Source organism: Coregonus clupeaformis, chromosome 12, assembly GCF_020615455.1.
Source record: "Coregonus clupeaformis isolate EN_2021a chromosome 12, ASM2061545v1, whole genome shotgun sequence".
Classification (NCBI taxonomy): domain Eukaryota; kingdom Metazoa; phylum Chordata; class Actinopteri; order Salmoniformes; family Salmonidae; genus Coregonus; species Coregonus clupeaformis.
The window spans coordinates 50082558-50107251 of NC_059203.1; the positions used below are offsets into that span (position 1 = coordinate 50082558).

General features: G+C 40.7%; 1 protein-coding gene across 1 annotated transcript; it reads left to right on the forward strand.

Moving 5' to 3' along the window:
* The first annotated feature begins 8749 nt into the window (after nucleotides 1–8749).
* LOC121578365 (CD9 antigen) lies at nucleotides 8750–24001 on the forward strand. The gene is made up of 8 exons (XM_041892707.1): nucleotides 8750–8987; nucleotides 15496–15598; nucleotides 18611–18708; nucleotides 21214–21288; nucleotides 21416–21511; nucleotides 21640–21696; nucleotides 23095–23178; nucleotides 23326–24001. The coding sequence occupies exons 1-8, from the start codon at nucleotides 8919–8921 to the stop codon at nucleotides 23389–23391; spliced, it is 648 nt and encodes a 215-aa protein (XP_041748641.1). The 5' UTR covers nucleotides 8750–8918; the 3' UTR covers nucleotides 23392–24001.
* Nucleotides 24002–24694: the final 693 nt, after the last annotated feature.

The window sequence follows — 24694 nt, forward strand, 5'->3', positions numbered from 1 at the left end:
AATGTGGTCCAGCAGTCCTGGCTAGGTGGTCTAAATCAAGGGATTGGAATCTCCTCCTGGCTGCGTGGAGCATTTCCACAGCCCAAACACCCAGCTGGACAGCCATCCATCCATCCACCGCCTGGCTATAACCACAGGACCTGGGCAGGTTGGGTGTAAACACTAAAAAAGGTCAGGTTAACCACAGAGCAATGAGGTCACATCTTTGGAGCGAGCTACAGTACTGGTCTTCAACCCTAAGCCTGAAAAGACCCACATGGTCTGACTTGTTGTAATGTATGTATTGTATATTATGAAAGTTTACACAGATAAATATGTATTTAATGTATGTGGCATATGTATTTAATGTATTATGTGTGGCATATGTATTTATTCAAAACTTACTAATGGAAAATAAAACTTGAATTTGTTGGGGGGTTTTCCAGCCCAGTGCTAACACACCTGGTTCAATGTGTCCAACTAATCATGAAGCCCATGATTACACTCTTAGAAAAAAAGGTGCTATCTAGAACCTAAAAGCATTCTTCAGCTGTCCCCATAGGAGAACCCTTTGAAGAACCCTTGTTGGTTCCAGGTAGAACACTTTTGGTTCCAAGTAGAACCATTTTGGGTTCCATGTAGAACCCTTTCAAAGAGGGTTCTACATGGAACCCAAAATGGTTCTACATTGAACCAAAAAGGGTTTTACCTGGAACCAAAAAGGGTTCTCCAATGGGGACAGCCAAAGAACCCTTTTGGAACACTTTTTTGAATCAAGTTTAATTATTGTCTGGAACAAAAACATGCATACATGTGGGTTTCCTGGGACTAGGACTGAAGAACACTGATCTACAGTCTGAGAGTTTACAGAAGTCATAGTTAGACAGTATACTTTGATCCCAAAGCCAGAAATATAAGAGCAGACCAGCATTTTTGTCCCATTACCTGTACACAACTGTTTCTGAGTAGTTTTCAGAGCCCTTGTTCTGTTAATTCCAGAGGAAGTAGAGGTGATGTGTTTGTTTACATAACCTAAGTGGCATGCTGGTGAAGAATGCAGACAAAGTATAGACCAAGGACGTATTGGCTAGTAATATGTATCTGAAACTACTATTTTTGACCCATAGTTCTACAACCAATGCTGTCTCGATTGCAACTCCCAGTTTCCCACATCTATTATTAACACTGTATTTGGACGAATAGCATGCCTACTGCGCTTAATTTCAAATACACACACAAATGCATTTTTATTTCACTGTGATATTTGAAAGGCTGACCTTTTAAGGGATGTTTTAAAGTTGAAGAAGAGCCAAACCCTGAAACAAGGTTTGCCAACATTGAATAGTGGAAAGTAAACCACATGTCCACACTCCCCTCTGGTGTTCTTTAAGATGATCTACAATCTCCCTACAGTTCAATGACTGCACTACACTGACCATCGCCCATCCCATTCATACTGTCATAGACCGCTGGTACGATTCTGGTCATGGAAAAAGGACAGGTAAAGACAAACACAAACTCCTCTCAGAGTAGTAATGTTAAACCAACAATCTCTATGCATGATTTCTCCTGTAGCTCAGTTGGTAGAGCATGGCGCTTGCAACGCCAGGGTTGTGGGTTTGTTTCCCACGGCCAGTATGAAAATGTATGCACTCACTAACTGTAAGTCGCTCTGGATAAGAGCGTCTGCTAAATGTCTAACATTTCTTTACCAGCTAGTTACATTTAATAACCAGGAACTATTCCTAGTTGAAAAACAACAAACATTTAGTTTCAAAAATATTTGTCAAACAGGGATTTGACCATTATGTAATGACCCAATATAAATGCTTCAGTTATTTGTCATGTCCTTCACCAGAGAGAAATACAATGTTTAAGTTTTTTGATCCACAGGCTAGTTGGAGAAAGCAGCCATTCTGACACAGAGCCAGAAGGGGTCACTGTTTACCTCCTTTCAACCAACACACAGTCAAAACAAAGTGAGCAGAGATACTGTAGCTTTGACCTTCACTGCCACAACTGCTTGACCTCCTTCATACCCATGGACAAGAGACCCAAAGAATACAAGTTTAGAGTTCCTCTCCTAGTCTTACAATGAAAAGAAAACAAAAGATAACTTAACTGTAAAAAATAAAATATATATATATATATATATATATATATATATATATATATATATATATATATATATATATATATATCATTTGGCTGAATTAAACAATGATATGGCAGTTTTGATCACGCGGACTGGGATATTTTGCGGGTTGCCTCTGAGAATAACATTGACTCGGTGACTGAGTTCATTAGGACATGCATAGGGGATGTTGTTCCTACTGTGACGATGACAACCTATCCAAACCAATAACCGTGGATAGATGCAGTGGCGATTTTAGAATGTAAATCTTGGTAGATGCATGCCAGCAAAGCCACTATACAACACAACACAACACTAAACAATACATGAATTGCACTATAACGGGTACAAACGGTGCCCACAAACTGTTAGGGCCTACCTAAAGCTGTCCCAACAGCAGAGCTTTCTTTTCAGCACCATGGAGTGAATCCTTACCACCGCTACACCTGGCTATCAGCGGAGCCTTGTCTGGCAGCGAAACAGTTCATTCAGCCTCATTTACTGCCTTTTTTAAAAAACATAGCTGATATGGCTGACTTGCTTAAACAAATGTGGTTTCTACTGACAATTGAGATGTACAAACTATGGCATAAGGGAACGACGAGCGGATAAGAGGCAATCCGTAATTTCAATTAAGACATTAATGAGCGAGCTAGGACAGACGTAGTCAATATAACTATTTGTTCAGCACTTTTGAAATGTACAGCAACAGAATTCAGAACGTGGGCCGTTCTTACAGTACTCTCCCTGTACACCAAGTCAGAACCGTAGGATAAATAAAGGGGGCATATAAGCAGACAATGAAAGCTCTTACAATATTCAATGATTACATTTCTCTAAAACTGGCTATAGGCTACATGTGCACCACCAAGTCAGAACAGTAGGCTAAGTTATGAGGGGAAAAGGGACCAAATTATTAGGGTGAGGCACATGGGCTACTAACAGCTTACTACACAACATACACTTAGTATTACTTTCTTAGCTACAGTATACATATCTCCCTGGCATATTACATCATTATGCAGCAGCATACAATACATTTTTGGACTCACCTTGATGTTCTGTGCTCACATGAACAGGAAGGTGGCGCGGCGATCCTTCTTGTGGGCAAATTTTGTCATCAAACTTTGTCATCAAAGTCTGGCATTCTCTGGATTGGATTTATGGTGCTTTCAAGACAACTGGGAACTCTGAAAAAAACAAGGTCGAATCATGACGTCAGTGATCTTCAGGTCGGAACTCTAGAAAGAGGCCCGAGTTCCCGACTTGGAATTCCGAGTTGAATGACTGTTAAAAATGTATTTTCCCAGTCGTAGCTCGTTTTTTTCAGAATTCCCAGTTGTCTTGAACTCACTGTGAAGTCTGAGATTTCCCAGTTCCAAGTTTTCAGTTGTTTTGAACGTGGCAGAGGTCATGCTGGATTCAACCTTTTCTGGCCCATGGTGTTGTATATGAATGTTTATCCTTTTAAGCTTGGAAAAGAGACCCTTAAACACACACTTCGACCACACACCCACTCCACTGAGTAGCAGGATAGTGATTGCTTTGAACGCTTGCAGTTAGCCAGGGATTCCTTCCAAACCACTCATTGTTGAATTTGCGATTTCCAACTTGTTGTGTAATGTCCAATGGCCGATGAGCACCGATACGTTTTATCTATAATTTATCTTCATATGACAAGGATTGAAAAGGATTTGCCAGTAGATTGTCGACTTGATTCATGATGATGACTCCTTGTCTAGCTTGCTAGCTAAGATTTTGAAAGTATGACGTTGACATGATCAGTCCAATCAAAGCTACGGTAGATATAACGTGATTTGACGTTATTTTATCTGTAGCCAATGACCTTGAGCCTTCTTGGATGGGCACTTCTAATGTAAATCTATGGCAGCACCCAAGGAGCTTGATTTTTCGAGCTCTCCCCGTAGACTTTTAGGTGACGTAGTGTCCCCCTGAGTGACAGAACACTGAGCCAATCACGGCGCAACTAGAGAACATTACCAATACCTACGTTCCGTATTTTCCACTGGCTGCCACACCACCACAGAAAGCACTGACCTAGGCGGAAACACCTGCATTTTGGAGCTGCCTTACTCAAGAAAGCAAAACATATATATATTTTTTTACATTGTTTGCAAACTGATATGTGACCGGTATTAATGCCAAAATAATATACAAAACAGGCCATTATTTTTTTTTTTTATAGCTCAACAGGTGGGGCTCAAAACTGGTGGGGCTCTGAATGACGGGTCGCCACTGGATAGATGGCAGCATTAGACGTAAACACGGCAAGGTGACTGTGAACATGGACGAGTACAAACAGTCCAGTTATGCCCTCCGTAAGGCAATCAAACAGGCAAAAGGTCAGTAAAGAGACAAAGTGGAATCGCAATTCAATGGCTCAGACACGAGACGTATGTGACAGGGACTCCAGACAATAATTGATTATAAAGGGAAAACCAGCCACATCACGGGCATGACGTCTTGCTCCCTCTGGACAAGAGGAATACCTATGTAAGAATGCTGTTAATTGACTACAGCTCAGCCTTCAACATCATAGTACCCTCCAAGCTCATCATTAAGCTCGGGCCCTGGGTCTGAACCCCGCACTGTGCAACTGGGTACTGGACTTCCTGACGGGCCGCCCCCCGGTGGTGAAGGTGGGAAACAACACCTCCACTACGCTGATCCTCAACACAGGGGCCCCACAAGGGTGCGTGCTCAGCCCCCTCCTGTACTCCATGTTCACCCGTGACTACGTGGCCATGCACATCTCCAACTCAATCATCAAGTTTACAGACGACATAACAATGGTAGGCCTGATTACCAACAATGATGAGACAGCCTACAGGGAGGAGGTGAGGGCCCTGGCAGAATGGTGCCAGGAAAATAACCTCTCCCTCAACGTCAACAAATCAAAGGAGCTGATCGTGGACTTCAGGAGACAGTAGCGGGAGCACGCCTCCATCCACATCGACGGGGCCGCAGTGGAGAAGGTGAAAAGCAGTTTGGGGAAAAGTACCCAATTGTCATACTTGAGTAAAAGTAAAGAGAAAGCTTAATAGAAAATAACTCAAGTAAAAGTGAAAGTCACCCAGTAAAATACTACTTGAGTAAAAATCTAAAAGTATTTGGTTTTAAATATACTTAAGTATCGAAAGTAAATGTAATTGCTCAAATATACTTAAGTTTCAAAAGTAAAAGTACAATTATAAATCATTTCAAATTCCTTATATTAAGCAAACCAGACGGCACCATTTTCTTGTTAATTTTTTTATTTACAGATAGACATCGGCACACTCCAACACTCAGACATCATTTACAAACTAAGCATGTGTGTTTAGTGACTCTGCCAGATCAGAGGCAGTAGGGACGACCAGGGATGTTCACTTGATACGTGTGTGAATTGGACCATTTTCCTGTCCTGCTAAGCATTCAAAATATAACGAGGACTTTTGGGTGTCAGGGAAAATGTAAGGAATAAAAAGAACATTATTTTCTTTAGAAATGTAGTGAAGTTAAAGTAAAAGTTGTCAAAAATATAAATAGTAAAGTAAAGTACAGATACCCAAAAAATCGACTTAAGTAGTACACCACTGGTGAAAAGCTTCAAGTTCCTTGACGTACACATCACTGACAATCTGAAATGGTCCATCCACACAGACAGCTGTGTGAAGAAGGCGCAACAGTGCCTCTTAAACCTCAGGAGGCTAAATAAATGTGTCTTGGCCCCTACGACCCTCACAAACGTCTACAGATGCACCATTGAGAACATCCTGTAGTGCTGTATCACCGCCTGGTACAGCAACTCTTTTATTTATTTTTTTCACCTTTATTTAACCAGGTAAGCCAGTTGAGAACAAGTTCTCATTTACAACTGCGACCTGGCCCAGAGAAAGCAAAGCAGTGCAATAAAAACAACAACACAGAGTTACATATGGGGTAAACAGTGGTCCTCTGTAGCTCAGCTGGTAGAGCATGGCGCTTGTAATGCCAGGGTAGTGGGTTCGATCCTCGGGACCACCCATACACAAAAAAAAATTATGCACGCATGACTGTAAGTCGCTTTGGATAAAAGCGTCTGCTAAATGGCAGATTTTTATATTATAAACAAAACATGAAGTCAAAAATACAACAGAAAATATATATACAGTGTGTGCGAATGTAGTAAATTATGGAGGTAAGGCAATAAATAGGCCATAGTGCAAAATAGTTACAATTTCGTATTAACACTGGAATGATAGATGTGCAAAAGATGATGTGCAAATAGAGATACTGGGGTGCAAATTAGCAAAATAAATAACAATATGGGGATGAGGTAGTTGGATGGGCTAATTACAGATGGGCTGTGTACAGGTGCAGTGATCGGTAAGCTGCTCTGACAACTGACGCCTAAAGTTAGTGAGGGAGATAAGAGTCTCCAGCTTCAGAGATTTTTGCAGTTCGTTCCAGTCATTGGCAGCAGAAAACTGGAAGGAATGGTGGCCAAAGGAGGTGTTGGCTTTGGGGATGACCAGTGAGATATACCTGCTGGAGCGCAGACTACGGGTGGGTATTGCTATGGTGACCAGTGAGCTAAGATAAGACAAGGATTTGCCTAGCAGTGATTTATAGATGACCTGGAGCCAGTGGGTTTGGCGACGAATATGTAGTGAGGGCCTGCCAACAAGAGCGTACAGGTCACAATGGTGGGTAGTATACAGGGCTTTGGTGACAAAACGGATGGCACTGTGATAGACTACATCCAATTTGCTGAGTAGAGTGTTGGAGGCTATTTTGTAAATGACATCGCCGAAGTCAAGGATCAGTAGGATAGTCCGTTTTACGAGGTCATGTTTGGCAGCATGAGTGAAGGAGGCTTTGTTGCGAAATAGGAAGCCGATTCTAGATCTAACTTTTGATTGGAGTTGCTTAATGTGAGTCTGGAAGGAGAGTTTACAGTCTAACCAGACACCTAGGTATTTGTAGTTGTCCACATACTCTAGGTCAGACCCGCCGAGAGTAGTGATTCTAGTCGGGTGGGCGGGTGCAAGCAGCGTTCGGTTGAAGAGCATGCATTTAGTTTTACTAGTGTTTAAGAGCAGTTGGAGGCTACGGAAGGAGTGTTGTATGGCGTTGAAGCTCGTTTGGAGGTTTGTTAACACAGTGTCCAATGAAGGGCCAGATGTATACAAAATGGTGTCGTCCGCATAGAGGTTGATCCGAGCATCACCAGCAGCAAGAGCAACATCATTGATATACACAGAGAATAGAGTCAGCCCGAGAATTGAACCCTGTGGCACCCCCATAGAGACTGCCAGAGGTCCAGACAACAGGCCCTCCGATTTGACACATTGAACTCTATCTGAGAAGTAGTTGGTGAACCAGGCGAGGCAGTCATTTGAGAGACCAAGGCTATTTAGTCTGCCAATTAGAATGCGGTGGTTGACAGAGTCGAAAGCCTTGGCCAAGTCGATGAAGACGGCTGCGCAGTACTGTCTTTTATCGATCGCGGTTATAATAACTGCATTGTCCGCAACCGCAGGGCTCTGCAGAGGGTGGTGTGGTTTGCCCAACTTATCATTTGGGGTACACTGCCTGTCCTCCAGGACATTTACGGCACCTGGTGTCACAGGAAGGCCAAGAAGATCATCAAGGACCTCAGCCACCCGAGCCATGGCCTGTTCACCCCATTACCATCTACAAGGCGGGGTCAGTGCAGGTGCATCAAAGCTGGGACCAAGAGACTGAAAAACAGCTTCTATCTGAAGGCCATCAGACTGTTAAATAGTCACCACTAGTCAGCCTCTGCCCAGTACCCTGGCCTGAACTTTAGTCACTGTCACTAACCGGCTACCACCCGGTCCTCAACCCTGCACCTTAGAGACTGCTGCCCTATGTACATAGAGTCATTGAACACTGGTCTCTTTAATAATGTTTACATACTGTTTTACCCACTTCATATGTACATACTGTATTCTAGTCATAGTCTAGTCATAGTCTTATTCTGTCATAAGGTGAATGCACCAATTTGTAAGTCGCTCTGGATAAGAGCGTCTGCTAAATGACGTAAATGTAAATGTAAATGTAAATGTAGTCAAGGTCTATCCTATATAACTATTACTGTACATATACTATTCTACCCCACATATTCTACAGATATACTACATATTCTATCCATATCCTGTCCATAACGTCATATATATATATATATATATATATATATATTCCAGACTCTGACATTACTCGTCCTAATATTTCTATATTTCTTAATTCCATTATTTTACTTTTTATATTTACGTGTATTGTTTTGTATTGTTTTGTATTGTTAGATATTACTGCACTGTTGGAGCTAGGAACATAAGCATTTCGCTACACCCACAAGTAACATCTGCTAAATATGTGTATGCGATGCGACCAATAAAATGTGGTTTGATTTAGATTTTCACCCAGTATCTCTGAATCATATGCTAGCACATTGTATTATTTTACAATCATATATTTGGTGGAAATTCAATACCACCAATATTTCTTATGTATCAAAACTTGTTCAACAAACTATTTTGTCAATAGTGACTGATGAACAAAATGTCTTCGCATTTTTGCCATCTGATTAATTTGTACCACTCATAAACCAATGACGGAAATGGGCGGTCCTACAACGAGTGTAAAGCTTCTCCAATGTTGTCATTTTGAGATTGCAGCGCGGTTTGTAGACTATTGTTGATGTCAAAGACCAGTCATTTCCAACCCACATGTAGAACAAAGTCTCACTGTCTTATTGTCATAATTTTATTGGTCGTATTAGAGACGGATTCATAGAATCATGAGTAAAGTGCAAGGTGGGATGAAATGCGTGAAATATCTCCTTTTAGTTTTCAACTTCATATTCTGGGTAAGTGTTGATCCTACTACCGATCCATTAATATACATTTATTCAATCATAAACATCGTTGCATGTGTGCAGAATTGATCGTGATTTATAGTGACTCTTCATACATTGCAGATGCTTTTTGCAGCAAGTGCATCTCTCACGCTGCTGTAGCCGATTCATTTCTATTCTTCTCCCGGTCCGGAGGGAAAGTTAATTTCTTCTATTGTTGTCGGATTTTTATCAACGTAACTCATTTTCACGGAAGCATGTTGTTACCAAATATAATCGTATTCTCTTATTTGATGGCTGAGATAGAACATTCTTACCAAACCACGCACGCACACACACGTTATATTACATGACTTCAAGGACATGTTCTCATGATAACTCATTTAACCACGACTCGCCTCCCTCCAGATACAGATGGTATGATTTTAGTTTGATCACTCTTTTGTTGAGAATTTGCGTATGAGCTTCATGATTTACGTACATTTACTGAAAACCCGCACTAACACTTGGTTATATTAACAGTATTGCACTTTTGAAGTAGACTATTTTTGTCTCGTTTATAGCCTTACCACTGACCAAGCAACTGGACTAATGAACTAAATGTTCAAATCCTGTTGCAGCAGGATTATTACATCTGTATTTGAGATTCTGAGGTCACAGTCCTTAACTGGACTGACTGAACTTCATGTTTATTGTCAACACAAAGTGTGAATTAACCTCCACATAAAATGTTATTTAAATATTAATGTAATGGTTTATGCAATTGTACAATTTCAACAGCTATTACAGCAGTATGCATAGTTTGCGGTAGACACTGTTGTGATTTACACTGTATGAAGTTTCTCTAATTTCAACAGTAAAACACTGTAGAATGCACAATAAATACTACAAATGTGTTTTAGAGAATTCATTATGGTGCATTGTGGGAAAGTATTGTGGGCGGGGAACGAGTCTCTGCAGATTAACATATTTTAGGGCTTGCTTTGTAAGAGGCTGTATTTGATACACTGGTGAGTGAGAATGCTGTACATCCACAGGATACAGTAATATACTGTATTTAACGAATTCTACAAACCTTGTCCTGAAAATTTACATTAACTGCTGGCAGTAATTTACTGTAATTCAGAATACAGTACTGTACTGCATTTTTTGGAAACCTTTTGAACACTAGTGAGTAGTGATGGGAAACAAAGCTTCCTGAAACATTGAGTTTTTCCAGCCAATTGTGTCGAAAATAGGTTCATTACTCTGAGCTTCATTATCCGTTCGCAATGCACACTGTTACATCTGCTGGTCAGCAATAAATAGCAACGTGTGATTATCAGATAGCGGGGGTTTTTTCTCCACTGATTTCATCAAAACTCCGTGGCACAGCAGTAAGTCATTGGCTTTAATAGCCTACAATCAGTTGGATTGCATCTTACATCCTCCCTTTTTTGCCTTCAAGTTTACTATTTTTCAAAACTCAATCTATGGCATTATTTAGGATGCTTTAGACAAGCTTATTCTAAATAAAATGAATTATTTGAACAAGAGCGCAGAATGTGTGGTTTCACATAAAAGTATTTTCAAACTAGTGTGCTTTAAACAGGATTCAACCTCATACCCTCATGTCCCCTACTCTACCTTCTAAGCTACCAGTCAGGTGAATTACATGTACAAAATCCTAGCTATATGTATAAGTACGTTATGCAGTTAAGGTTGGTGTTTGAAAGCAGCTTAATCGAACAAAGCACTGGAACCAAGGTGAAATCAGTGGGATCTCGCATTTTGCAACACATGGTTTGAAAAAGCACGTGATCAAACGAAGCTGATGACGTACTTCTGATAAAGTCATACACACATTGGCGCACTGCTTCGAAGTTACGCCTCGATCACACCAACAGCGTCATTGCGTTTTGGTACACCAGAAGTACATTAATTTCCAATGGAACACTGTGTGTGCCTTGCAGCATTACGTTGCAGAGGCAGTTGCAGTGTGTTCTGTGTGGTGCATACGTTGGATTTATCGAACATGCATCAAATTATATGTGTAGACAGCTTGACAGAAATAGTAGCAGAAGGTGAATATTGAACTTTTGTTGCACACATATCCAGATGATGCTGCGTACCATTTAGAGCAATGACGCTGTAGGTGTATTCAAGACGTTAGCAATTTCGACGCATACATCAGAGCTCCAGTATCAAACATAACATCACTAATAGTGAGTGCATGGTATTGATGTTTCTGACTCATTAACATATTTTGAGGTGTGTCTTGTAAGAGGCTATATTTGTTGCACCCGTTAGTAAGAATGTTGTACGAATTTAACTGATATGTGGTAGTGGTTCTCCAACAGTTACATGTACAGTGGGGAGAACAAGTATTTGATACACTGCCGATTTTGCAGGTTTTCCTACTTACGAAGCATGTAGAAGTCTGTAATTTTTATCATAGGTACACTTCAACTGTGAAAGATGGAATCTAAAACAAAAATCCATAAAATCATATTGTATGATTTTTAAGTAATTAATTTGCATTTTATTGCATGACATAAGTATTTGATACATCAGAAAAGCAGAACTTAATATTTGGTACAGAAACCTTTGTTTGCAATTACAGAGATCATACGTTTCCTGTAGGTCTTGACCAGGTTTGTACACACTGTAGCAGGGATTTTGGCCCACTCCTCCATACAGACCTTCTCCAGATCCTTCAGGTTTCGGGGCTGTCGCTGGGCAATACGGACTTTCAGCTCCCTCCAAAGATGTTCTATTGGGTTCAGGTCTGGAGACTGGCTAGGCCACTCCAGGACCTTGAGATGCTTCTTACGGAGCCACTCCTTAGTTGCCCTGGCTGTGTGTTTCGGGTCATTGTCATGCTGGAAGACTCAACCACGACCCATCTTCAATGCTCTTACTGAGGGAAGGAGGTTGTTGGCCAAGATCTCGCGATACATGGCCCCATCCATCCTCCCCTCAATACGGTGCAATCGTCCTGTCCCCTTTGCAGAAAAGCATCCCCAAATAATGATGTTTCCACCTCCATGCTTCACGGTTGGGATGGTGTTCTTGGGGTTGTACTCATCCTTCTTCTTCCTCCAAACACGGCGAGTGGAGTTTAGACCAAAAAGCTATATTTTTGTCTCATCAGACCACATTACCTTCTCCCATTCCTCCTCTGGATCATCCAGATGATCATTGGCAAACTTCAGATGGGCCTGGACATGCGCTGGCTTGAGCAGGGGCGCTGCAGGATTTTAATCCATGACGGCGTAGTGTGTTACTAATGGTTTTCTTTGAGACTGTGGTCCCAGCTCTTTTCAGGTCATTGACCAGGTCCTGCTGTGTAGTTCTGGGCTGATCCCTCACCTTCCTCATGATCATTGATGCCCCACCAGGTGAGATGTTGCATGGAGCCCCAGACCGAGGTTGATTGACCGTCATCTTGAACTTCTTCCATTTTCTAATAATTGCGCCAACAGTTGTTGCCTTCTCACCAAGCTGCTTGCCTATTGTCCTGTAGCCCATCCCAGCCTTGTGCAGGTCTACAATTTTATCCCTGATGTCCTTACACAGCTCTCTGGTCTTGGCCATTGTGGAGAGGTTGGAGTCTGTTTGATTGAGTGTGTGGACAGGTGTCTTTTATACAGGTAACGAGTTCAAACAGGTGCAGTTAATACAGGTAATGAGTGGAGAACAGGAGGGCTTCATAAAGAAAACGAACAGGTCTGTGAGAGCCGGAATTCTTACTGGTTGGTAGGTGATCAAATACTTATGTCATGCAATAAAATGCAAATTAATTACTTAAAAATCATACAATGTGATTTTCTGGATTTTTGTTTTAGATTCCATCTCTCACAGTTGAAGTGTACCTATGATAAAAATTACAGACCTCTACATGCTTTGTAAGTAGGAAAACCTGCAAAATCGGCAGTGTATCAAATACTTGTTCTCCCCACTGTATATAGGGGACAGATCAGAGTGGCAGCTGGTCTTAAACATTTAATGGTTGAATATTTAACCATTTCCCTTTGATCTGTTTTACCCTGTAATCACAACCAGTTTGGAAGCCTTTGTTTAGGCCTCAAAAATTGTAAGTGATTTAAAACGCATAGTATTCATTAATATGCTGTACTATACAAATGCCTAGCAGCCAACCTGCTTGCTCCAATCCCTTGTAAAATACTGTGAAAAAAGTAATTTCTTACAGTTTATTAGTCACTTTTACAGTATTGTAGTGTGTTTCATTACTTTGACATTATAGTAACTTACAGGAAGGAAGCTGGCATCAAGTTCCCGTCAATATCTCAGTAATGTATTGGCACAATCCAGAGATCATAAGATATCTTGTTGTAATTATAATTATTTTGAAGACCAGTGTATCCTTAACTACAACAACATTTTCATAAACGGTTACAGAAACATTTAACTTGCTATGACTATGATCGGCCTATGTGTTTTTTTATCAACCTTGGTTGAATGCACCAACTGTAAGTTGCTAAGGGACAAGAGTGCCCGCTAAGTGACCAAAATGTAAAAATTATAACTTGTAAAGAACACTGGATAATATGTCACTGGGTTATAACAGTAATATGCTGTAATTGTAATTTATACTGTAAATTAGATTACAGTAAATGACTTGGTACTGTAAATTATATTACAGTACACATTTGGCCAATCGCTGCCAGGAAGTTATTGTACATTTTACAGGAAATATTTTACAGTGTATACATATAGCATAAGCCTACTGAACGTCTTGCAGAACTACAGTTTGTTGCTACATTCCGAACATAATGTAGCTATGATGGCCCACCATATTTCCTATCCCCCTCCCTCGTACAAGTTGGCACTGTGATGTGACTTTCTTTTTGCAAGTCTGGGAAGAGTGGTGTCACTTTGTCAGACAGCAGCCCTTTTGTGCCCAGTTAAGAGACAAAAAGCAGGGGCGTTATGAGACGAGCCAAAGAGGGCGGGTCGTAGTGGACAGGAGAAATGTACAGCGTCAGTTTGGGGTACAGTTCCAATGGGGGGGTAGTGTATGGTTCTAGTAAGCTAACATATGAAATGGTTTTAAGATGGTCATACCAAGTATCAGTTAGCTATTTGATTTGGAATTGTAGGACCCCTTTAGGTATTTAAAAAATATATTTGCATTTTACAGACGCTCTTATCCAGAGCGACTTAAAGTTTGTGAGTGCATAATTTTTTTTTTTTCATACTGGCCCCCCGTGGGAATCGAACCCACAACCCTGGCGTTGCAAACGCCATGCTCTACCAACTGAGCTACACGGGACCATGTAATTGTTTTATTGATGAAACATTGAATTTGGCCTTACTGCTATTAGTCCATAGAAATGCATTGAATACCAGATTCATACATGGATAAACAGATGGGCAAAAAATTAATTAAAAGAATGTTAGTTTTAAAGTGTCTGTCCTATATCTGAGAGATCAGGACATTTATATATTTTTTTTACCCATATTTAACTCCTTTTCTTTGGCACTAAACAATTTCCTTATACGTATACTTCCATACATTATTCTACCTGGTACCGGGCTACCTTCAGACGAGGCTTGTGGGCGTCCAAGAGCAAAACATAGAGGGGCTATATTAGTGTGTAGCCCAAACTGTTTGGATACTACAGACAAAAGTTGGCAGATCGGCGGTACCGACTTCAGACAAGTCCCGTGCCGCTTGTGGGAGTCATGGAGAAAAACGAAGAACACCCTCGTAAGAGTCTCTCTCATCTTTCCTCCTGTAGCTCAGTTGGTAGAGCATGGTGCTTGCAACGCCAGGGTTGTGGGTTCGTTTCCCACGGGGGACCAGTATGAAAAATGTATGCACTAACTGTAAGTCGCTCTGGATAAGAGCGTCTGCTAAATGACTAAAATGTAATGTAAATGCTACAGACAGATTTTAGGGATGTCTCATGGTCTGACAAACACCACTGTAGCCAATGTTAGTTGTGAAGTCAATTATTTTTATACTGAATGTTCATGAAAACAGCCTGTTTGACGGTCATTGTTGTTTTCAGAGTAAAACATTTTATTGAAGAGTATCTGCCCAAGAGTATCTGCCCAGGCCTTTACAAAAGGCCAGATGGTACATGTGACAGAGTCACATGGAGTCATGGGTGACACCACCTTGTGTTACTGGGTTTCAATCAATGGGTTATTCTATTTAAGCTCTCAAGGGGACCAATGCTGTGCCATGTCCTGATCTCAAGGTCAGGTCAAGACTAGACAATGTTCATAGACACTAGTCGGTCTGTACAGTATCTCACATCTATAGTATGCAACATGACGCTTTAAAAAAGGTCAAGGTTTATGATGACAAAATACACATTTGTGTAAACTATACAATATTGTGCAAAATGTGTTAGTTGATTGCTAATGTGTTGCATTGTTATTCAGTGAATATTCCCGGTATGTTGAGGATTGATGTATTTCCACTAAATGTTATGCAGTAAATATTGCAATGTAGCTGGCTATGATAACACTATAAGTTCCTTTTGGTTGGTGATTTTCTGCTCCTCAGCTGTGTGGCTCGTTGGTGTTGGCAGTGGGATTATGGCTGAGGTTTGACCCAAAGACAGTCCAGCTCCTGAATGGAGAGGGAGCCCCCGAGACCTTCTTTATAGGTGAGTCCAGTCCACAGTCAGACCAGGACCCCAGACCAGCTGAACACCCTCCCCACTGGTTCTATTGGAATTATTGTACTGTTACCAGCATCATGGTCAGTATAGCACAACGTAGCCATAGCAAAATGCTACGTTTCAAAAATGTTTTGCACATATCCTTGTACTTAACATGGCCTAGCTACCTACAACGTTTACTTAGGTAGGAATACGTTTGAAGTACAGTATTTAATGGGTGGGTATCTTTGTGTTTGTTGGAACATTTCCCATCAATCTAACCTGTTCTTGTTTCTTTCCCATAGGAACATATACGCTATGACAGGAACCTTTTTGACAGGAACCATTTTTTTATGGATTATTCTAATATTAGTGAGTTACACTAAAACGCCTGCGGGTCATCCCCTTGTAGGACATAATAATAGGTTTATTTCTGCAACAACAAACGCATATTTCCCACAAAAGCTAATTGAAGAGAAAGTGCATGGAGGGGCATTTTCCTGAGCATCCGGTTAAATGCAAACTACACTTTAAATAACATCATATTCACACAATGCCCCATGTCATGTCACAATCTATATTAGCCATTGTATATGTATTCCAAGACTCTGTCTTGTGTTTCAAGTGACCTCAACGTTCAGTATTAATTATCGGTGTTCCATATAATATCCTCTCTCTCAATTGGTCTCCTACATGGACATGAGTAGAATGCAGCCTGATCTTGTTACTCCCATTTAGAGCGTGATTAAAATGGTGACTCACTTTACCAACTCTACCATGCCTTCACCCAGTTGGCTGCTGCCCTCAGGGTGCTGTAGCTCATTCGGTGGGCTCTGAGGCGACTGTCTCCTAGCGACCACCCCTCCCATTAGCCAGAGAGTCATGATATCATCATTCATTGCATCATTCATTGCACATTGTGATATCGACATCTGATGGCAGCTTTTCTATTAAATCCTAGTTAAATGCAGTAAAAGAAGAGCTGGGTACATGCCCAAGCTTTTTGGGTTTGTGTGTCATCACTGATGGGATGATGTATGCAATGTAGCTGGCTATGATAACACTATAAGTTCCTTTTGGCTTTCAATGCAAATGCCATACCAGCTCTTGCCTGGGCATCCAAACCATGTGGTACAAAGAGAGCTACTACCAACATAGTGACTTTTGAGTTTGGTAATGTCCAGGCAATGTATAACAATCACCTGTCCGAAACAGATGTGCTATATAAAACAAGGATTGGGAATCGTGTAACATATATATTTTGACCCCTAGACTTTTCTGCAGAAAAGCAAGCAGTATGCAGATAGTGAGTGTGATGACCAACACACAGCAAAAAGCAAAGCCCATTAAGCATCAGATGAAAGCTTTGATTAGTAATGAAATGGTAGCAATAGAGCAGCAGCAACATAAATCATAAACCAAACTCAAAATTGTATCCAATAAGGCTTTCTGTATTGGTTGTAACAAACAATACATGCATAACCTTGTATTCTGATCAATTTCAGTTCACATTTAATGTGGAGACGTTACACATGTCTGGGCAAAAACATAGCACTAAGATTGATCATGTTTTGTCATAGTCCAAGGGAGCCTTGGATACAAGATAAATATTATATTGGCAGCATAAGAACAATATGAGAGGGAAAGGTTACCTTATTGCAGTTGTACTGAGGAGACAATACTAATTAGACAGGGATACCATAGAGGGGCAAGGAGGCAGCATTCCCTATTGATGATTCACTTTCCATTATGTCACCTCTGTGCTTCTGTGTCTGTGTAAGCTGAGACAAGGCTATGGGGAGCAGTGTACTTACTGAATGAGTCGATTTGCACACTAAACGCTCAAATATTTGCATTGCCCATTAATAACCTCCACCAATGTTGGTGCAGCACAGAAATGCAAATGCTTAGATATTGCACACACTGAAAAGGAGCTGTACATGTGTTTGGATGGAAGGGCTCTTTTATCAACGTCGCCCGCTTTTGTTTGTGTAAAGCAAGGTGCCTGTCTTGTCTCATGATGTTTTCCATCGCTAAGCAGGTGATCAGCTTTGAGCTTAGCCAATCCTCTCGTTTCCAGTTTCCTCCCCCAGCCAGAGTGCAGCCACAGCAGACCGCTTCACTTCACCTCCTGTCTATTGTTCTTAAACAACAAAAACAACCTCCCATGTGGTTTAATTAGGCCGCCTGTGTCGTTGATTAAGCCAAACACTGAGCATGGGGACTTCCCTGGTGTACCATTACTCTACCGAATCATCATCTAAGTGTCGCACTGTTTCATTGTCTCAGGGAAGGGCTGGTAGTGAGGGCTGGGCCGAGGGGGGCATGCGGGAACATCACAGGGGAGATGAGATGACACCATCCCAGCCACAGTGCTGTGGTGACTGTGACACCAGTCTCAGAGCAGATGCTACCCCAGCAGAGTCTTTGTTAGGCCTGACCTGTGATGATGGTCTCTCCTCTGCTCCTTGTGTTGAGAGTGGTATTGTTGCTCAGGCAGGGGTGGAGCAGCTAATGAGGACATCCACAGGCCTCTGTAATCTGTCTCATCAACACAACGCTCATATATTCAGAGACATATACTGCTGCAAATTCAGCAAAGTGGAGCATTGGATTACCTTAGCAACACTTTGCTATTCAGGGTATGTAAAATATATTCAAATCAACCGAGAGTAACTTTGAATAATGTGCAATGAGCACTTTGAAGTGGGAAAGTACCTTGTTTTAACGATGAGACTTTTCACCACTTTTAGGATTTTCCCTCTGTGACTCATTTTAGCCTACAGTTCAGAAAGTCAGCATGAAGATAGTGTTACATACTGGATACTTCTACACTTTACTTTGTAGTTAGATTGTGTTTCTGCATGGTAGTATCCATGTGCAACACTCTTGCCTAATGCTGCCAACCTCTGTTGATTCAATGCTCTCTCGCTCTCTCTTTCTCTCTGTTTATCTGTATGTGTCTCTGTCTGTCTGTCTGTCTGTCTGTCTGTCTGTATCTCTCTATGTACTCCTCAGCTGTGTACATCCTGATTGGTGCAGGCGGGGTCATGTTGCTGGTGGGATTCTTTGGTTGCTGTGGAGCTGTGAAGGAGTCACAGTGTCTTCTTGCATTGGTGGGTAATTGCTAGGAGTTTTACCTTAGGTGCCTAGCCTCAGGTTGTGTCTATAACCTAAGGTCATTCATGTAATGTACATATTAGATCATAACCTGTTCCACCTGTTGTGTCATCAGTTGTCAGAGCAGCTTACCGATCACTGCACCTGTACACAGCCTTTCTGAAATTAGCCCCCCAACTACCTCATCCCCATATTGTTATTTATTTTGCTCATTTGCACCCCAGTATCTCTATTTGCACATCATCTTTTGCACATCTATCATTCCAGTGTTAATACGAAATTGTAACTATTTTGCACTATGGCCTATTTATTGCCTTACCTCCATAACTTACTACATTCGCACACACTGTATATATATTTTCTGTTGTATTTTTTACTTTATGTTTTGTTTACCCCATATGTAACTCTGTGTTGTTGTTTTTATCGCACTGCTTTGCTTTATCTTGGCCAGGTCGCAGTTGTAAATGAGAACTTGTTCTCAACTGGCTTACCTGGTTAAATAAAGGTGAAATAAAAATAAAAAAATCATCATGATTTGTAATTACAGTTGAAGTCGGAAGTTTACATACACTTAGGTTGGAGTCATTTACAAATTTCTTCTTACCAAACTATCGTTTTGGCAAGTCTGTTAGGACATCTACTTTGTGCATGACACAAGTAATTTTTCCAACAATTGTTTACAGACAGATTATTTCACTTAGAATTCACTGTATCACAATTCCAGTTGACTGTGCCTTTAAACAGCTTTGAAAATTCCAGAAAATGATGTCATGGCTTTAGAATCTTCTGATAGGCTAATTGACATCATTTGAGTCAAATGGAGGTGTACCTGTGGATGTATTTCAAGGCCTACCTTCAAACGCAGTGCCTCTTTGCTTGACATCATGGGAAAATAAAAGAAATCAGCCAAGACCTCAGAAAAAAAAATGTTAAACCTTTGGGAGCAATATCCAAATGCCTGAAGGTACCACGTTCATCTGTACAAACAATAGTACGCAAGTATAAACACCATGGGACCACAGAGCCGTCATACCGCTCAGGAAGGAGACACGTTCTGTCTCCTAGAGATGAACGTACATTGGTGCGAAAAGTGCAAATCAATCCCAGAACAACATCAAAGGACCTTTGTGAAGATGCTGGAGGAAACAGGTACAAAAGTATCTATATCCACAGTAAAACAAGTCCTATATCGACGTAACCTGAAAGGCCACTCAGCAAGGAAGAAGCCACTGCTCCAAAACCGCCATAACAAAGAAAGAAATGTCCTCTGGTCTGATGAAACAAAAATAGAACTGTTTGGCCATAATGACCATCGTTATGTTTGGAGGAAAAAGGGGGTGCTTGCAAGCCGAAGAACACCATCCCAAACGTGAAGCACGGGGGTGGCAGCATCATGCTGTGGGGGTGCTTTGCTGCAGGAGGGTCTGGTGCACTTCACAAAATAGATGGCATCATGAGGAAGGAAAATTATGTGGATATATTGAAGCAACATCTCAAGACATCAGTCAGTAAGTTTAAGCCTGGTCGCAAATGGGTCTTCCAAATGGACAATGACCCCAAGCATACTTCCAAAGTTGTGGCAAAATGGCTTAAGGACAACAAAGTCAAGGTATTGGAGTGGCCATCACAAAGCCCTGACCTCAATCCTATAGAACGTTTGTGGGCAGAACTGAAAAAGCGTGTGCGAGCAAGGAGGCCTACAAACCTGACTCAGTTACACCAGCTCTGTCAGGAGGAATGGGCCAAAATTCACCCAACTTATTGTGGGAAGCTTGTGGAAGGCTACCCAAAACGTTTGACCCAAGTTAAACAATTTAAAGGCAATGCTACCAAATACTAATTGAGTGTATGTAAACTTCTGACCCACTGGGAATGTGATGAAAGAAATAAAAGCTGAAATAAATCACTCTCTCTACTATTATTCTGACATTTCACATTCTTCAAATAAAGTGGTGATCCTAATTTTTACTAGGATTAAATGGCAGGAATTGTGAAAAACTGAGTTTAAATGTATTTGGCTAAGGTGTATGTAAACTTCCGACTTCAACTGAACATAGTATGCATTTTGAAGTTCACTGTTAAGTGAAAAAAAGAACTATATCCCAGGGTTAGGTTTTCAGAAGACTGAGGTGGATTTTCCTCTAACTCTTTACCTGGGCTTTGCTCCTTTCATATTTATTTTAACCCTGACACTCCCCAGTTCCTGCCGATAACATGATGCTGCCACAACAATACTTTCATTTTGATTTCACTTTGAAAATGTGGAGTCGGTTGTGTAGAACGGTTGAAATAAATATCATATTACATGTCTTTGTAGATTACATTTTAAGGCTACAAAATGTGAAGATTATGCAAGGGGTATGTAGACTTTCACTAGCGACTGTATAAGCATACTGAAGGCCCTGAGTTCTTACTGACCCAGGGAAATCTCCTGGCCATATGTACAGGATACTGTATGCTAGGCTATGAATTAAGATACCACTGCCCTCTCTGTTTTGCAGTTCTTTGCCTTCCTTCTTGTCATCTTTGGTGCAGAGGTTGCTGCAGGTGTGTTTGGATTCATGAGCAAAGACAAGGTATATCCACTTCAATCAGTGTTCCGATATTTTATTAAACGTGAATTAAAGACAACCACTTATTTATACTGCAATCTCGATCTCTGACTTATTTGAATGACTGTTTAATCCTTAATCTATGTTTTAGATCATCAACGATGTTCAACAGTTCTATAGTGAATCTATTTCAGATAATTCTGAAAATTCCAACAGCACTGCTGTAGCTGAAATTTACCACACTGTTGTGAGTTAAACTACATTTTTATTTATGCTCTCATATGTACATGATCATGTCACACTGTCAATGTTGTCCATTTCTATGTTTTGATATACAATATTTATTTTTGATATCCTATGTTTTTTTTGCCGTAGCTGAATTGCTGTGGTGTCTCCATGCCTTTGTGTCCTGATGCTGATGAAGACACAAAGGTACAACTCTTCTTTGTGCTCTCCTGGTGCAGTATCATACCATAGAGAATGATAGAGGCCTCTAGTGGCCAAAAGGCCTTATTAGTATGGGCATCGCCATTGAGGGCTTCCACCATTTTAATTTAGTCAACTGGGTGGGACTTCCAACTTCATTGGCTATCCCTCCTGGTTGCCCTGTTGGAGTCATGTCCAACCGGGTCATCAGGAGGTATCAGCCAATCGTGAAGAAGAAAATTGACTACATCAAAATGGAGGTTGCCTCTGGTGCTGCCGGGTCATTCATACTATGCGATGGCTTTTGGACCTCATGACTTTAGGGGACTTAAAAAATATATATAATTCTATCAGAAAAGGGACATGTTTGACTTTCAGAAAAATATATTGGTCAGGCACTTATTCTTTCTTTTGGTGCATTTTCCAACCTGTTAAGTGCATAATCCTAACGGTGGAAATTTGGAACATAAATTAGCGATAGCTCTGTGAGTGAACAAGATTGAGCTAGCATAATGGCGAACACTTCTCTGTCAAACATACAGTATTTTGAAATTTGGTACATTTTCTCTATAATTTTGCCTAACAGGGTGGAAATGTATGAGTGGGACCTACAGACTAACAACATGGAACAACAAATACAACAGAGAGTTTATATTTATTTAGCTTTTCACCATTGTTTTCCCACCAAATAAATTATGATGCTTCCTGAATGTGGTGTCATTGTAGAAAGGGGTTGTTTTCTTAAATTGAGAATTTCAACAAATTAACAGGGTAAACGTGATATCAGGAACACACAGAAAATCTTAAATAAAATAATAAATACAATAATCATGAAAACGTTATTAATAAGAGATAATTTAACTAAAATAATTATGGCTTATATTTCTCGTGGAAGTTGATGAATAACACCCGGGGACATGGCAAAAACGCCTACATCCACTGAAAACAAAGTGTTCAAAATGCATAAAATGCCCTTTCAAGATCCATATTTTGGTGTATTTAAAGTAAAGGACACCTGCTTATATTTCAAGCCTTTTGGAATCCACATTTTACACTAAACAAGAAGGGATATTTCCTGGGGACAGAAAAGGCACCGCATGGTAGGAATGGCCCTACCCATGCTGTCACACGCTATAATGGCAGATACAAAGATGAGTCCTCTATCTCTATGTTGAAAAACAACATTGTTTTACCATAGGCCTACTGCTTGTCCCCTACTGAGTGCCATTACTGTAGGCCTACTGTTGTGTTTATTTCACATTACAAAAGAAAAATCTAGTTTTATAAGCTAGTTATAGTACAGTAGTGCCTTTAGCTGTGCTTAGAGCATAGGGTTAATATACTTTGTAAGAAATAGTGAATAAATGTATTGTAAGTGACATCCTATATGCTATGTGTTTCTAGGACTGTCTGAATGCAATAATGGGCTTTTTCAATGAAAAGCTCTACATTATCGGATATGTGGGGATTGGTGTAGCAGGAGTAATGGTAAGGATCTTACTGACACTGGCACAAATTACATTATGTTACATATGGTAACTCATGATTATTTACAATATGTTACACATGAGACTGCATAAAACTGTATTACAAGCTTATAGCCTACTAATATAGATGTTTTTGTTCTCTCCTCAGGTCATTGGTATGATCTTCAGTATGGTCCTCTGCTGTGCAATTCGAAACAACAGGGAGGTGATCTAGAAAGATCCAGTAGCTCATCCCTTCCCACCGTGCAGGCCCAACACAGACTCACCAGTCCCTTGTCCCATCCTCATTCAGGCATTGTGATTACATCACATCTGGGCTGGAGGAAAGGGGAGCCTTTTAAAAAAAAAAAACAGAAACATACAAGTCCATGGGGTCAATTTGGTGGTGTGGGTGTGATATCACACACCCAGAATATCACCAGGATTTCCCCATCCTCTAGACAGAGGCCTGCACTGTGTGGAGCCAGACAATCTCTCTTTCCTCTGGCATCTCTGTAAACTAAATATCTGGTCCCTCTCTGCGCTCCTCCTCTCCAAGCACAACATGGCTCAGGATTTGGAAGTACTCTGAGACATTCCCCATTTTCCGCATCCTCTTCTAACACTGCTAGCATTCCATGTACTTGTAACGTCTTCTTTTTGACGAAACAATGTGATGGCAGAGGAGCATTGCTGTAAATACAAACTCCTTTTTTTGTGCTGTTTTTAAACTTTTTATTCAATGTCTTTTGGTAATTTCAGCTTAAAAGGGCAATCAGCAGTTGAAACAATAACAAAGTGTGTTCCCCACCCGTTTCGGTAAAAAGCTGAGGCATGGGGCTGAATAAATGTAACCACTCAAATTCATATGGAACTATGGATGCAAGGACTGACCATCCATTATATAAAATTATAGTTTTAACCATGTTGTGAGGCCATATAGTGTTTGTTTACAAACATTGGAGTAAAACTAGCATATATTTGGGGTTCTGGTAGGGTACAACAGTTGAACTAAGTTAATGAGGCATTAATAAGTTATATTCTTCAAGAAACAATGGGTACATATAAATCCAAAAATGGATGTAGCATTTGCAGATTGCCCATTTAAGGGTTCATTGTGTGTACAGAGCTACTGTAGTCACCCATCTGCTTGTTAAAGTTGTATGCAATTTAGGTCAGTAACCTTAACTCCAGTCTTGAGAGTTTTACATAACTGTTGTTGGGACTTGCAGCATACATTTCATTCCTCACTAAATGCCTAAATGTTGCATCTTTGTACAGACAAGCCCAAGCGACCTATCCTCACTGCAGCTGCATATTTTACTTTAACAACCTGTATGGTTTTTGCCCTCACTTACCCCCATTAGGAAAGTAGTGCTCTGCTAGAAGTACCCCCTGCAACTTTGAGCTGGGAGTGTGGGCCTACAATCCAAAAAGAGCCTGTTTCAATTTGACAGACATTCTGAATAACTATTGTCATTCATGTTCTGGGTCAGGGAAGCGGCTACATTTATGAATTACTGTCATTCTGTAAATGT

Excerpts from the sequence above, each read along its gene's own strand:
- LOC121578365 (XM_041892707.1), top strand. The coding sequence starts at position 8,919 with ATGAGTAAAGTGCAAGGTGGGATGAAATGCGTGAAATATCTCCTTTTA. Across the intron at positions 15,599-18,610 it reads CCCCGAGACCTTCTTTATAG|CTGTGTACATCCTGATTGGT; the intron begins GTGAGTCCAGTC and ends TGTACTCCTCAG. Across the intron at positions 21,697-23,094 it reads ATGCTGATGAAGACACAAAG|GACTGTCTGAATGCAATAAT; the intron begins GTACAACTCTTC and ends ATGTGTTTCTAG.